The sequence below is a fragment of the Zerene cesonia genome, chromosome Z (assembly GCF_012273895.1).
Source record: "Zerene cesonia ecotype Mississippi chromosome Z, Zerene_cesonia_1.1, whole genome shotgun sequence".
In the NCBI taxonomy this organism is placed as follows: domain Eukaryota; kingdom Metazoa; phylum Arthropoda; class Insecta; order Lepidoptera; family Pieridae; genus Zerene; species Zerene cesonia.
In genome coordinates this window covers 12,106,208-12,120,372 of record NC_052122.1, presented here as the reverse complement: position 1 = coordinate 12,120,372, position 14,165 = coordinate 12,106,208, and the positions used below count along the sequence as shown (strand labels likewise).

General features: G+C 36.5%; 1 protein-coding gene across 5 annotated transcripts in view; it reads right to left on the bottom strand.

Moving 5' to 3' along the window:
• The window catches only part of LOC119835616 (insulin-like growth factor 2 mRNA-binding protein 1), a 43,382-nt gene that overhangs the window by 13,121 nt on the left and 16,096 nt on the right, over positions 1-14,165 (bottom strand). The window contains exon 1 of one of the 5 annotated variants that reach the window (XR_005288065.1): positions 10,572-10,663. The exons of 1 other annotated variant lie outside the window; for it this stretch is intronic. Coding sequence is in view for 3 of the 4 variants with exons in the window: in XM_038360545.1 (XP_038216473.1) it covers positions 10,572-10,663 (92 nt within the window). In the remaining variant the exon portion in view is untranslated. Of the gene's footprint in view, positions 1-1,731; positions 1,914-10,571; positions 11,076-14,165 lie in introns of those variants that run through there. 3 more of the 5 variants (XM_038360545.1, XM_038360547.1, XM_038360548.1) reach the window with 3 other exon arrangements.

Genomic DNA, 14,165 nt, shown 5'->3' with positions numbered 1-14,165 from the left:
ATTTTGATAATTTAATAAGTAGTAACTAATAAGTACATAGGATATTTGCGTTAACATGTATGTGTGTATGTATTGTCCATTTCTAGTCTGGGGAGGTTTCTAACAATATAATCAGTAAAATAAATGGGTTTATTTTCATAGTCTTTCTTTACCTTAATTAACAACTTCCAAAACGTTTCATATCATAAGATATTTGGCAGCCACGCAAATTACATCACTATTTAACTCTTGAAAACTTAATAAACAAAGAACCAAATAAGGTATCGAACGCTGTCTGGGGACCTGTTCTTTACTTTTTGGTTGGAAAGTTACAATTGCGTCGACCTCTAACCGCAACCGGTTTCCATTAAAGGATCGCAATATTACAGTCCCGTACTTGATGTGTTAAACGGGGAAGTTTGTTATTCAAAACATGGATTAATATAAGCAGTCTCGGAAACGCAAATAGTCATTCCACGTTTACCTACATCTAGCCGAGCACGACAACCGCCGACCGGTTCCGGCGACCAATGCTCGGTGAGCCTTCGCCGCACACGCAAGACTCACCGCGCTGGCTCATGCAACACTTGCACATTCGATTGCAACGTACGTTCTAATATTATTCAAGCAGCATTATTTTGTGTTACCGTTGTTGCTGTATTTGTGAAATGTTCGTAAAAACATTCGGTTATGTTTTTCAAATACAGTAAGTCTTCACACCAAATTTCTGAATATTGCTATTAAATACCGATACTTCTATGATTATTGAGAATCACTACAAAGTATAAAGCAAAGTCGCTTCACGCGTCTTGTCCCTATGTATGTATGTATGTATGTATGTATGTATGTATGTATGTATGTATGTATGTATGTATGCATGATAAAATTTTAAAAACTATACAACGAATTTTAATAGGGATTTTTATTAGATAGTGATTCAAAAAGAAGCTTCATATGTATAACAACATCTACTCAGAATTTAACGCATGCGAAAGCATGGGCACAAGTTAGTTTACTTGTAATATTAAAACGAAACATCACAAAATTTTTGAAGCCTTAAACTTACGTTATATAGTTATAGGCTAAGACTAAGAATAGTTCTTATTCATAAAATTTTATGACATATGACAAGAAGTTACTGGGCAGTAGTTACATATATGAAATTAGATTCATATATAGCGGTTTAAAGACATTCTTGCTGTTTGCGATCCAACAAAGAATAGGAACGTAAATGACCTTATTGTCAAAATGTCAAAATGTACATTTCAAAAATTACGATTTACTTAGAAATCAATTACTGCTTACGCATATATGTCTAACTGGCATCAAAATACAACGATTATTGTCCATCTTAGATTTTGAATTTGTTTGATTCAACTGCTATGACGTCACAATATCGATGCTTTTTATTTATATTGCATAGTATTCAGTTAATTGAGGCTTTTACGAACCGAAAGTCAAGTCAAGTTCGTAAGTGCCTGGACGGGCCTATACAACGCAATTTTATCAGTTAAAACACTTGGCGTTTGGCGCGGTGACTCAAGTCCAATCGCGCCGTCGCCGGCGCCGCCATTTTATTCACTTCCACCACGTGCTCGTGTATGCGCTATTGCAATCCAGTAGGTACTAGATTGTCAAATCCCTTCATACGCTACATTCACCAAATCCCAATAGAAAATAATTCGATAATTCTAGAAAAATAACACGCTCAGTGCGCCGACTACATATGATAGTCAATCGAAATAGTAGTACCTGCGGTGTTTCATTCTGTGCATCTAGTTTCCGAAACCGGCAATGATAGCGTCTGACGAGGAAGAACTCGAGTCGGCAATCACGCGTACAAACAGTTGCAACAAAAACGACCTGTGGTAAAACGGTACGCGCAGCGTGCCAGCGCGAGCGTATCCGATTGACTGAGTGCGGTGCGGACTGCGGCCGCAGAGGGCGCGAAGCGGTGTCACAACGGCTTGCAGTGCCCCCCCGCGTCTCGCCCCTCACTCGGCCCACACCGCGTGTTGATAAAAACCAACAATCATTCACCCCACTCGATACTAATTACTTACTCCACTCGCCGATTCTCAAGGACAAAACTATCTTCTCATTACAACTTAATGCGAGATATCAAAACAACGTAAAAAATAAACAACTGTCGTTAAACAATAATCGGATCATCAGCAGACGGATTGTATATATACCTCTAAAAACGTATCTTTACAGTATTGGTCAGAGTCACAGTTAAAAGTAAATGTTATTACAACTATCATCATCAGTGGTAGTTTACATATAATGGTAAATGATGAAATGAGATTCATATATGTGCATTTCTTTTTTCTTAAAATATGCGGAAGTTGGGATGATGCGATATTTTTAGTTAAATAATAACTATCGCCGATCGTTGATATTGGATATTAATTAAATTTTGGCCATAATGTAAGTAATCATAAAATAAAAAATTTCGGTCGAGTGGGACCTAGGTATTGGTGTACATAGTTCAGAAATTCAATGAAAATTTGGTATCTATCGGTACGAGCCGTTAACTCAATTGTATTTTTTTAATATTAAAATTAATCCTGATAAGTATGTCGTATCTAATTATTCCTGTGCGTTATTCGACATAGTTTCTGGCCTTATGCACCGAATTCGCGATCCTAAAAGTTTCTCTAATCTGCAAATATTAGACACTAATTTTATTTGATACTATTTGTGACAAATATAAATTTTATGTAATATACAATTGAATAATAATATTGCTTTCAATAAAACCGTGACGATAATCTTTGAGGAAGGCCTTTGTCCAGCAGTGAAATAAAAAGAACAAACTTTTTCAATAAATCTTAGAACTTACACTGCTTTGCTGACGGGGAGTCTTACTATTATATTACTGTGTTTATTTTTTAAGATGTTATTTTTGTTTTTAAAAAGTTTTTCTATTTCTCATATCCGACAAACAATGTTTTCACTAGGTTCCTATGGAAACAAAAAAGTACATGGGTGAAGCCGGGGCAAAACGATACTATATAAATTAAAATCGTACCTTATTTTATTAAAATGTAATTTTTTTGTATTCTTTTAAGAAAAACGAGCTATTAACGAAAAAATAAAGCCTCATAAAATCGGTTAAAACAGCTTCACATGCTTAACGTCAGAAAACATCCACAGGCAAACTTGTGGGACACGAGTATACTGGAACTTGAAATGATTTCCGACTGCATTGACCGAACTATGCTCTATTTTGTCATGTTTAGCTTTATTTTTATTTTAACAACAATAATACAACCCTAACCCTCAGCTAACTAAGTAAAACAGGTATCATTCTATTCTGGCTGGCTGTCCAACTAAACGTGCGAGGCCTACAGATGCAAATAGTGTTGCTGTTAAAGCTTGAACACTGTATCAACAAATGACAAATCAATCCTAACACATCGACAACCGGTAAACGCGTTAATTTCAACAGAAACAACAGATGTTCAATGTGAAAATTATATTCCGAATGACATATGAAACGGCTCCTTCCATCTAAACAGCTGTTACTTTGTTAGCGAACGCGCACATCTTAGAAATGGCGCATAACTACCGGTAACATCACAAAGACCAACGAAGCGTATTATTTGGTTACACAATACACATTATGCAACTACTGTCACACGTTCCCCAAATATAAGTTGTCACAGTACTTGACAAGTGGGTATTTTGACATGCATGGCAAAAAAATGATTTCATGGTCAAACGACATTTGGCAAGGGTCTGCCAAGGGGTGAGTTCTCTTTATATAAATAAGGCACTTAACAAACGCAACCATTTATCAAGTCGACCTTACAAGATCTCATGTGTAATGACGACGAAAAAATCGCTATTAATATATTTATTTTACACTATTTGGGCACATCGGTAACGAAAATTAGAAGAAAAAAAAAATAATATGTTTGTTTAGGGAATTATATGAGCTAAATGTGTGTATTATAAGGACTTAAAATTTAAAACACACAAAAATGCATATGGTTCAGTGTCTTCATGCACTAATTTGATAGTGTGTTCAAAATTAATTTGACTATGTTGTACCATGACCACTTACGAACAGTTAGTGAATACGAGCGAGCAAGCGCCCGCCTAGAACAAGGCAGGCAAGCAAGCACGAGCGCAAACAGGTGGCAATGTATAATAAGTGCCGCAAACTCGTAAATAGGAGGTCTAGAATTGCCCACAATCTTATATTGAAAATAGCGAGCACGCGCGAGGCGCTACGCCGGTGCATCTGGGTGCACCTGCGTGCATGCGTGCGTCTCACTCATCACGACATATTCACGTTGAAGTAGGTATAATATGGCGTTTCTTCAACGACTCAAAAAGTCAAAAATTATCTTCAAAAGTAAAGTATGAAACGAGTAAAGAATCGAGTCTCAATAATGTCATAAAAAAATAATAATGTTTTTTGTTTAATAATCTATGAAGGACCGTATTATTAACTTCAGTATTTCCAATAATAATTTCTTCAAATACATGAATCCAACGTGCAGGCAATGCACAAAAATTCTGCCATGGTCGTTAAAGAAAAAATTTCAATTATGCTTAGGCCGCAGAAATAGGGCCGTACAAACGCAACGTGCGCCCCGCAGGTGTACGTACACTGCACAAACCCACGTAGTGCAGCGTGCACCGTGCTCATATCTTAATTCTTAGCGGCGAGGGTCTCGCTCAAAGCCATTGTTTCCAACCGCTCTAGATCAACTGATTATTCATTTTATGCTTCTATAGCACACACATTCGCAGTGTTTCAATAGATCGATTTGCAGCCATTCGTGGCGTTTGCGACGCGATTCTTACATGACATTGAAATACGCAAGAATAATGGTAGTTTGAGAATTTTGTCAACGGCATACAAAGAACAGGCGGCGGTGATACGCGTATGTATCGTTTTACACGATTAATTGTCATGTCTTGTCTTCTAGTCGGTACTAAAAATTGTAAAAGTAAAAGCCGAAAACGTCGTTTGGTCTACTTTCAGACGTATTCATTATATTTATGAATTAATTAAGAAATACATTGAAAAAAAAAAAGGACAAAAATTAATTGTTTGTTAGAAACACTAATAGAATCAAAATTTTATTTAGTGCTAGCTTGTGCCCGCCATTTCGTTCCGACCGGTCGGCGTTGCTGACCCCCGAAAAAGCAACATTAAGTTGGCCGTGAGGAAAACAGCCGGCTGTGACTTATTTATTGTTATGGTAAAGCATATTGTCAGAGGAAACTGTGTGCGCTTAAACTGGTGGAGTCAATTGTAGGGGATGAGTAGTAAGTAGGAGTGGTATACGCGGTATCACAGACTCATCGGCACCACGCCCGATGAGGTACAGTGTAAAGTCACGAACATAAATACAAATGCAAAAGGCATATTAAATTATTCAATGTACACTCAGGGAATTTTTTATTATGTATATATGAGAATAGGCCAACATCTATTTTCCATAACCCTAAATCATAAAAGAGTATAAATACTTATATTATTGTATTGTCGACCGCGCCAACTCATATCACAGATTTCAAGTGTATTCTTATAAGAATGAAATGTTATCAGTCATGTGAACGTTCAGACACACTTTAACGAATAATAAAAATAAATATAAAGTGGCCGTGGTGGCGGCAACGACGGGAGTCAATCACACGTAGAAATTTTCAATTCGAAAGCCGTCTGGACAAGAAAAAGGAACATCCGTTGGCGATATTTCTCTGGACAAAAACGATCGATTTAAATCGTATTAAGAAGTATGACGGGTACAAAAGGCTGCGTGCAATCTGGTGGAGGCGATTGTTGGCTCGTGCGCGGGCGCCACCTGCCGACAGGTGCAGCCGGCCCACCCCGCGCTCTGCATACTGATAGATAACCATTGACACAACAAGTTCTATTTCGCTTTACACCTCTAATATAGGAAAAAGTCTGTATTCATTCTATATATAACGTATAATAATTGCTTTACCACAGCGCAGTGAACTTTTCCAATTGGATACCTTCTTACGTTAACAAGCATAAAAACAATTTTGATGCAGAAAACGTTCACAGGTATAATTTATCCAAAATATTGACTCATAATTCTATATCCATAAAGTAACCAAGACCGAACGACCCGTTACTGACTCGCAAGGAGGTTAGTAAGTTAGGTTAGGTGAGGAATTCTCTGGAGCTAAATTAACTAGCAGTTTAACAACTGTTTGGCAGATCAATTGATATACGAGGTTACTCAAATTCTGCTGATAGTTCATTTAAACATATTTTTTTTTTATTTACAATTTAATTTTGGTAATTCTTCTCTAGATTTTGGGGCAAAGTGCCATTATGTTAGTGACAAGAATATCAAGTTAACATTTTATGGTCATAACAACAACCTAGCCAACATTTGTTTTGTAACTAAATTAATTAGCAAATTAATTATATGTTCGACGATAACGCCATACGCATGTTTGTAATAGAGTACATTACAAACTAACATTATATAGCATATATTTCATGCTCAGTGTTTTGTCTTTTTTGTTAATTGTTGTGTGTGTATTTGATTGTAAATAAATGTATGTCTATGACTATGTCATATGAGTAACAGAAGTATCTCGAAAAGGGGTAATAAATACAAGTATATATAACTACCTGCACCCGGCAAACGCTGTTCTGCCTTACTCTTACCATTAGGGGTATGAAAAATAGATGTTGGCCGGTTCTCATAGATACCGGATAAGCACAAAAAACTTTATCAAAATCGGTCAAAGCCGTTTCGGAGGAGTATGACACGAGAATTTTATATATTAGAATGAATCCCTATTTCTTTTGGTCACGGCATTGATTCGATTCCGAAAAAATAAGGAGATAACGCAGTAATATATTATGTGGCAATTATTCTGATTAAATTTAATGTTTAAAATTCTACTAAGGGGTCGACCATTAAACACGTGAGGCTCGAAAGGGGGGAGAGGGGTTCGGAGAAAATCAAAAAATATCATAAGGGGGGTAGGGGTGTGCAGTAACATATCACGTGTATTTATTTTTTCGTCAAACGCGCGATTTTTAAACAGAAAAGCGACGTGTAGTGTGGGTTTGACTTGCCGTTGCTAGGTAATATATATTTTTCGCATGATTACACTATTCCTTAAATATTATGTTTGCCAGTCAAAAAAATGCTAAAAAAAATCAAATATAATATAAGTGATTAATGGACGGCCCCTAATTAGAAGAGTTCATCGCAGATTTAATCTTTAGTTTTTCCCACTTTATACAGATAATTACTTCTGTACGGTTTTCGTACATCACGTTGCGCGCTGTCAGCATTTTACGCCGATACGCGACATTTTAGTATTACATTCCGTTCGCATTCGATCACCATACAAATCGCGCGTTCTCATAACCATTAACCAAACCATATAGAATTAAGACAATAAACGGATTATTGTACTTAATTCTTTTATTTACCTAACATTCCAAAATACTCTGTACGGGCCCTACAACCCGGTACAACTTCAGTTTCTCACATATGTATTACGATAAAGATTTTTGTCTTTCAATTTTAAAATTAAATAATCTTGCACATAAATTACAAAAATAACCTAAAATTGAAGGTCATTAAGGCCTAATATTAGTTGTGTGCCATTTTTAGATACGCGTAAGAATAAAAGTAACTTAACGAAACAAAATTATGTTATCTTAGTTACAGAGGTTAATGACTATACTTATGACTACAAAATCGACAGAATGTCACAATGGCCTTGACTCTGTAGGAGGCGGTTCCGACAGACGGAATTATTATATTGAACTCGGCACACGACCTCAATCGATGAAACGTTATTTCAAATTTACTCTACAAATGTAAATGCAATGTAAGTAGCAATGAGAGTTTTGTATGAAAATAGAATAACGGGTTAGCTTCCCGCTTGGCAAATCCCTTCGCAGTAATTGGTTTGATAAACTTTGCGTCCTTTAATATTTTGAAACTCCAACCTTACCCTTCTCTTATTTTCACATATTGTTCAAAACAGGGCAGCGGACCCTAGGAATTATGAAATTATTAAGTCAATATATTCTATAAATGAACTATTGGCAAAATTTGACGTTCGCTTACACGTTACTAATTGCAAATAAAGCACTATGCAAACCGATATTCGATTACTATTAAAACAACCGGCATCATTCCAAAATTATTACTACATATACACTACTTAGTACTTTATATTATTGAGCTTAAAACTTACAAGAATTAATTATTACATACAAAGGCAAATTAATTAACGAAACCTGTGTAAATTCACAGAAAGATATTATTCAACATTTCCTAGTAACCTCAATAGTGTCGACTGTCGAGACAAAAAGAGCTATACTGAATATCGTATCACACGCAGCTATTTTCAACGAACAAAGAAAGGATTAAGAATAACAAAACCTCCCCCTGCTTCTGAGAAAAGCGGTCGAGGGGAGAGGGACCGAGCGAGGAATTTGGGACGCCGGCGGGCAAACAATCATTTATTATTTTATAACACACAGCATGCCGCATCGTCGCTCGCATTCAGACGTATCTCTGTTTACTAGCCTATAGATATATTAGCGTTTCCCAGCTTACAATGCAGCCAAAAATTTTCCGATTCTACTTTCAAATTCAATTAAAAATTATTGATTTTATAAGCCTGCCCTTAAATAAGAGATCATAAAACAAAAACAATTTGTTGTGGCAAGACCGCAGGACTCGTTACAGAATAGCCCGATCTGACCCAGTCGTGCAGGGTATACCTACACCTAGGATTCATCGTAACGAATACGAAAAGACTTTCAAATTATCACAAGAATTATAAATAACAGTTTGTCATATCTTGTTAAGTGTCAGTTCTGTTCAATTTAGTCCCATATTCAAAAAGGGTGGTATTCACATATAGTCGTTAATATCAAAAACATGTATGAAATATAAATGTTAACTATGACTAGTTCGTAACAATTAAAAACAAAATAAATGTTATTAATATATATTTCCGTTTCTTATAAATATAATAGCAAATATTAAGAACTTATGTATGTAACAAAATATGTCGTTTCTGGTAAACACAATATTTAACCAACTTTAACGTAAACGTTACAAAATTTTTCAATTTCAATTTCAATTCAATTTATTTCATACATACATACATTTTTGACATTTTTAAAATTACAATTTATAGCAATTACAATTTAGTTTATATAAACGGTTTGTCTTACATATATTTTTAAAGTTTAGGAGAAACAGCTTGCTTCTAAAGTAGATTCACAATTTGAGCCATTTGACAGCATTATTATTATAAATTTTGGATATTTAGTGTGATGGAACCGCTTTAATTACTAAGGCTGTAGAATATCAAGTGCTCGTATGAATTAAGATTTTTGTGTATAATCAGCTCTACAGCTGTCGGTCATATTTTTTCCTTATAGCAGTATTATCGTAGGGCGAGAGGATCTTTAAACAGAAGTTTTTTTAAGGCTATTATGAATGCATTTAATACAAACCTCACATAGAAAAACTAATTGTGCTTTTAATGAATGAAACCGTTAGTTATAGTGGCGTCATTTGGCAACCATTACATTTTAAAATAATATGAATTGTCGTAAGGATGAATGAAAACTTCAATATTTTTAAAAAGTCAAATATGTAGATACTGCCAATTTTGATCTAGTTTTGATCAAAGTAAAAAAAAAACAAATCAATAATTTGTTGTTAATTAGTAATTCCGCCGCCTCGTATTGATCAAGCTTCTTAGTAAACAATTTTGACATCAGGTGTATTAGATTGTGACACCGTTGAAGAGTCACTAGTCATCGATTATAAAACCTTCTGATCTTCAGTCTTAACAAGTCGCTTATAACAAAGATATGCAAGAGAAAATAGTCTAGTCACAGCTACATACTGTGAAAATGAATGACGAGGTAGGTATGTACAATTAACAATTACTAATAAGAGAAAGAATGAACATGGCGCCCAAATTTTGGCATCTCTCTCTAACACAAGCACGCACGACGTGCAGCGTGCTGCTCTGGAGAGCCGGTTCGATGCCGATACAAATTATTAAAATTAAATTGCATAAACTGTTAATCGTCAATATTTAATTATTTCTAATTATAGAGGTTTAATAGAGATCAAGTATGATAAGATTATAGTAAGAAATTTATATTACCAACTAGCCTAAGGTGTACGTGGATGGGTGACCCATCAACCTAGACAAGATGGCGATACGATATTGAAGTAAATTACAATAATTACAATCACGGTGTGTTGACTAAACAGCTTGGTATAAATAAAATTTGTTATTAATATATTATAACAGAATAATTAATTACCAAGATAACCTTTCAACGCGAAATATATATTTCAAGATGTCTATACTACAAGTATGTATTACGTGTAGCGTCTTGAAGAATGAACGTTCGTCCCTATTCGACACGGCGGGTGCGAAAGAGACAGACATTGTAATCTTGGAACGGGGAGCCATGAATACGCATTGAGTAGTGATGTGTAAAATTTATATGAAACGCGGCATTCTATATCGATGAATACTTGCTGGATTTAAAAAGTTTACATAATATTATAATTTGACCGAACCTGTCCTGGTGATCTTCCTGTTCGTACATTTGATCATGCTCGTCTTGCGACAGACTAAGCTCGCCAAACTGTTGCTCCAAAGAGTTGGACATTTCACTTGATTACACACAACACAAAAAACACCACTAAGCCGAATAAAAGATCCGAATAATTCACAGGTACAGATTACGATGCACTCAACTGAGCTAATTGAGAATCTCTAGCGAATCGTCGGGTAATTGATGCGATGTGGTTTTGTAGATAGAGTTGAGAACGATTGATGCTCGATAGTCGGTTGAATGTTGGATGGATGGACGGCGACGTACGACAGCCGGTGCGCACACGTGCTCGCTTACTAAGAGTCGCAGTTTATTTTTGTATTACATAATATGGGAAGCGGGCAAAGGCACCGAGAGCAGAGCGGCGTGGTTTACTGTACGGGCACGTGTGCGCCGCGCGTACGGTTCGCAAGAGAGATCGCTACCCGACTGGCTGACGTGCGTGACTGAACCGAACGGGCGTCGCGACGCCGATCCGACTCGATTCTCCTTTCATCAATTTCGTGTAGATTTTGTTTGAGAATGCGCGCGCTGGGCGTGGCTGACGCGGGGCCCGCGGGGAGCTCACAAAGCGTCCTAGTGATGTGACTATGTCGATTTACTTTATCGATTAAACACAACAAAGTTTTTTTGTTTTGCCTTGGTCGTCTTTATTCCGAATTGCTTTATCGTCATAAAATATATACCTGCTCTTTTTCTTCTTTATATTCATAAAACAAAGGAGGACTGATATAATTCACTAAATAATTTGTTTATAAGTGTTCTAGTTTGTGCATAACAGCTGGTGACCCTCATTAATTTTTCAGTAATTTGGCTTTGACTACACTACGATGACATTATAAGTATATAACAATATACAGTCTATAAATGACTATTTTAACAGATCAAACTAGGTTCATGACAAATAGAGACGTGCCTTTACAACATACAATATAATAAAATTGTGCATGGAAATATGAATACCACTTACATACATACTTATACAACTTTTTGAAGGTGGTTTAATTGCTGTGTAAAATAATTAGAGATACTTTTCTAAACAAAAATTATAATTGCAACTTAAAAAACAGAAAATAGGACTGTTCGTGTTTGTCGACAAGTTTCTATTATAGTGCTGTAAACCGCCATTATGAATTTTACAACAAACCGAATAATACAATACACCATAATAAAATTCGAGCTTAAACTAAAAAAAACTATCGATAATCGAAATATCACGGCAAAGCCCTACTTAGAAGTTCGTGAAGTATATTCGTTATTGAATCCGCGTGCCGGCGCCCCGCGCCCATGCCTTTTCTACGGTGATTGTCCGGGGCCCGTGGAGGGCGGTCGCCCGACACCGCCTACTTCGTCCGGTACAGGCGTCACCCACTTCGTGTCCCGCTTCGCTATCCAAATCTACATCGGCCCGGGCACAATGATCCGTCTCTACCTTTTGCTCCAACCTGCGCCCTTCAAAGGTCCTCAATAATATTCTAGTTCAACTTACTAGGTCCATGAAATGTCATGAAAAGTTGAGCCGCAAGCTCCAATTATGCTTCATACAATTTACCATTTCGGTGGGTTGTATAGAATGCCAACAATATATTTTTTAAATAAGCGCATTAGCGATGTGAAGACACGACGTAGAGGTGATGTCGGGAGGTAAGAGCCGTTCGAGCGCAGCGAGCGAGGGCCGGCGAGTGAGCGTGCGCCACCAGCCGCCACCAGCCGCGCTGCGTCACCGCTGATTCATACGTCGCTCTCACTATCGGGACCATTGCATATGCGGGTCATACACGTACAGTATTCTCGTGTAACGTCCCAATCAGCACGATTGTTGTCATCATTTTTATTCAATTTCAAATACTCTAACTCTAATATATAGTATATTTATTAATTACTCTGATTCTAATAATATCTTGTACCTGACTACCTACCTCTACAACAAATTATAAAATAGGTACCGTACACATCTTGAAATGATTAAATTCAGCTATATTTATGCATTACGACATTCTTGCACAAAGCAAGCTTTGTATTCGATGTACCGACTACCTACATCCTTTAGAGTTGCTGCTGCCTCCCCAACATTAGTACCGACCTTGAGAACTCGATGTTAGGATTAGTCCTCAGATGAACGACCCTGTATGAGCGCACTCGACCCTAAAATTGCCACTTCTAAATACATTGAATGTTCGTTTGGTTAGAACTTCAGAAGGACCTCTTGTCATTAAAATGAAACTCAATTTTTAATTTCCTTTTAAATTGCGATCTTTTGGCCCTTTAGCGATGTTTATTTCTCTACGATTCCTTCACTGCGCTATTTAAAAATAGAAAAATAGGTGCTTAAGGCAGTTTATTATATAGGAAAAATATGTTATCTTTGTTTGTTTATGATTTACATTTTTTTTTACCAAACATCGAACTATACCAACGCAAATCTGAAGTGAACTAAAATTCTAACAAATTTGAGGTACATGTTATAGTGTGCGAATCATGACCTGTATGAGAAACGAATTAAAAGATAAGTTCAAAGTTGCGTAATTGTTATACCCACTCGAAAATCAATTGTATTTTAAGTACATTCCATGTACATATAGTCAGCACTTACAATCTCAACAGTTGATTTCTCTCAGGCCTCGGGTAACTGTTAAAGGGGTAAAATGTATCAAAACGTGTTTGAAGTTATGTTAACGACTTAGGTCTGCTTAAAAGTTATCCAAAAGCTATATATATCTAAACAACACCACAACTTACCCTCGGAATGATCTAAAACCCATAACTAAAAGCATCCATCATGTCAAAAGGAGCAAGCCGGCCCCATTCGTATAGCGACAAGGTGGTGAATTTTATTTATAATAATAATCGGTATGCGGTACCCAAACAAGCGTGAAGCTCTTTCCCGCGCAAAAATCAGCTTTACAAATAATATTCTAATGACGCAGTTACACGGACGATGTAATAATAACCGTTACGTTCGTTACACCAACCCTCTTTCAATTTATTTGAATCGAATTCTCGAGCTGGTTTTATCAGATACATTGATGATTGAACCGGCTCGTGAGCCCACTGCAAGGCTAAAGTACAAAGACTTAGCAGCAATCCATCAAGTTTCGGGCCATTCCTTGACACGTGCTGGTCCAGGCAGCACAACACAGCTACATTAGCTTTTGCACCCGATACGAGCTGTATTGCTGCTTGCCTTTCCGATTCTAACGTTTAATAAATTTGGAACTTGAAAATCTGATTAGATAGTTCTTTTTATTCAATCTTTTTAGAAGGGATAGTGTCTCCATTAGGTACTTCAGCCAAAATTAATTGTTAAAAGCGCAAGGTCCCAGGGCCGCCAGACGTCACCTATTGTCTGACGGACGAATACACACATTAAATTAATCATCAGACAAATCAAATCTTCTAAAATAAGTGTTAAAACAATTGATGTTTTTAGAAATATAGGAACTTTTTAGTTTAAAACAAATATGTGTGAAACGGACACATGTGTGTAACATCTTGCACAAGTTCCTATATTTCCAAAACTATCTATATGTTTTCACATTTAAGACGCCTGTCAAGT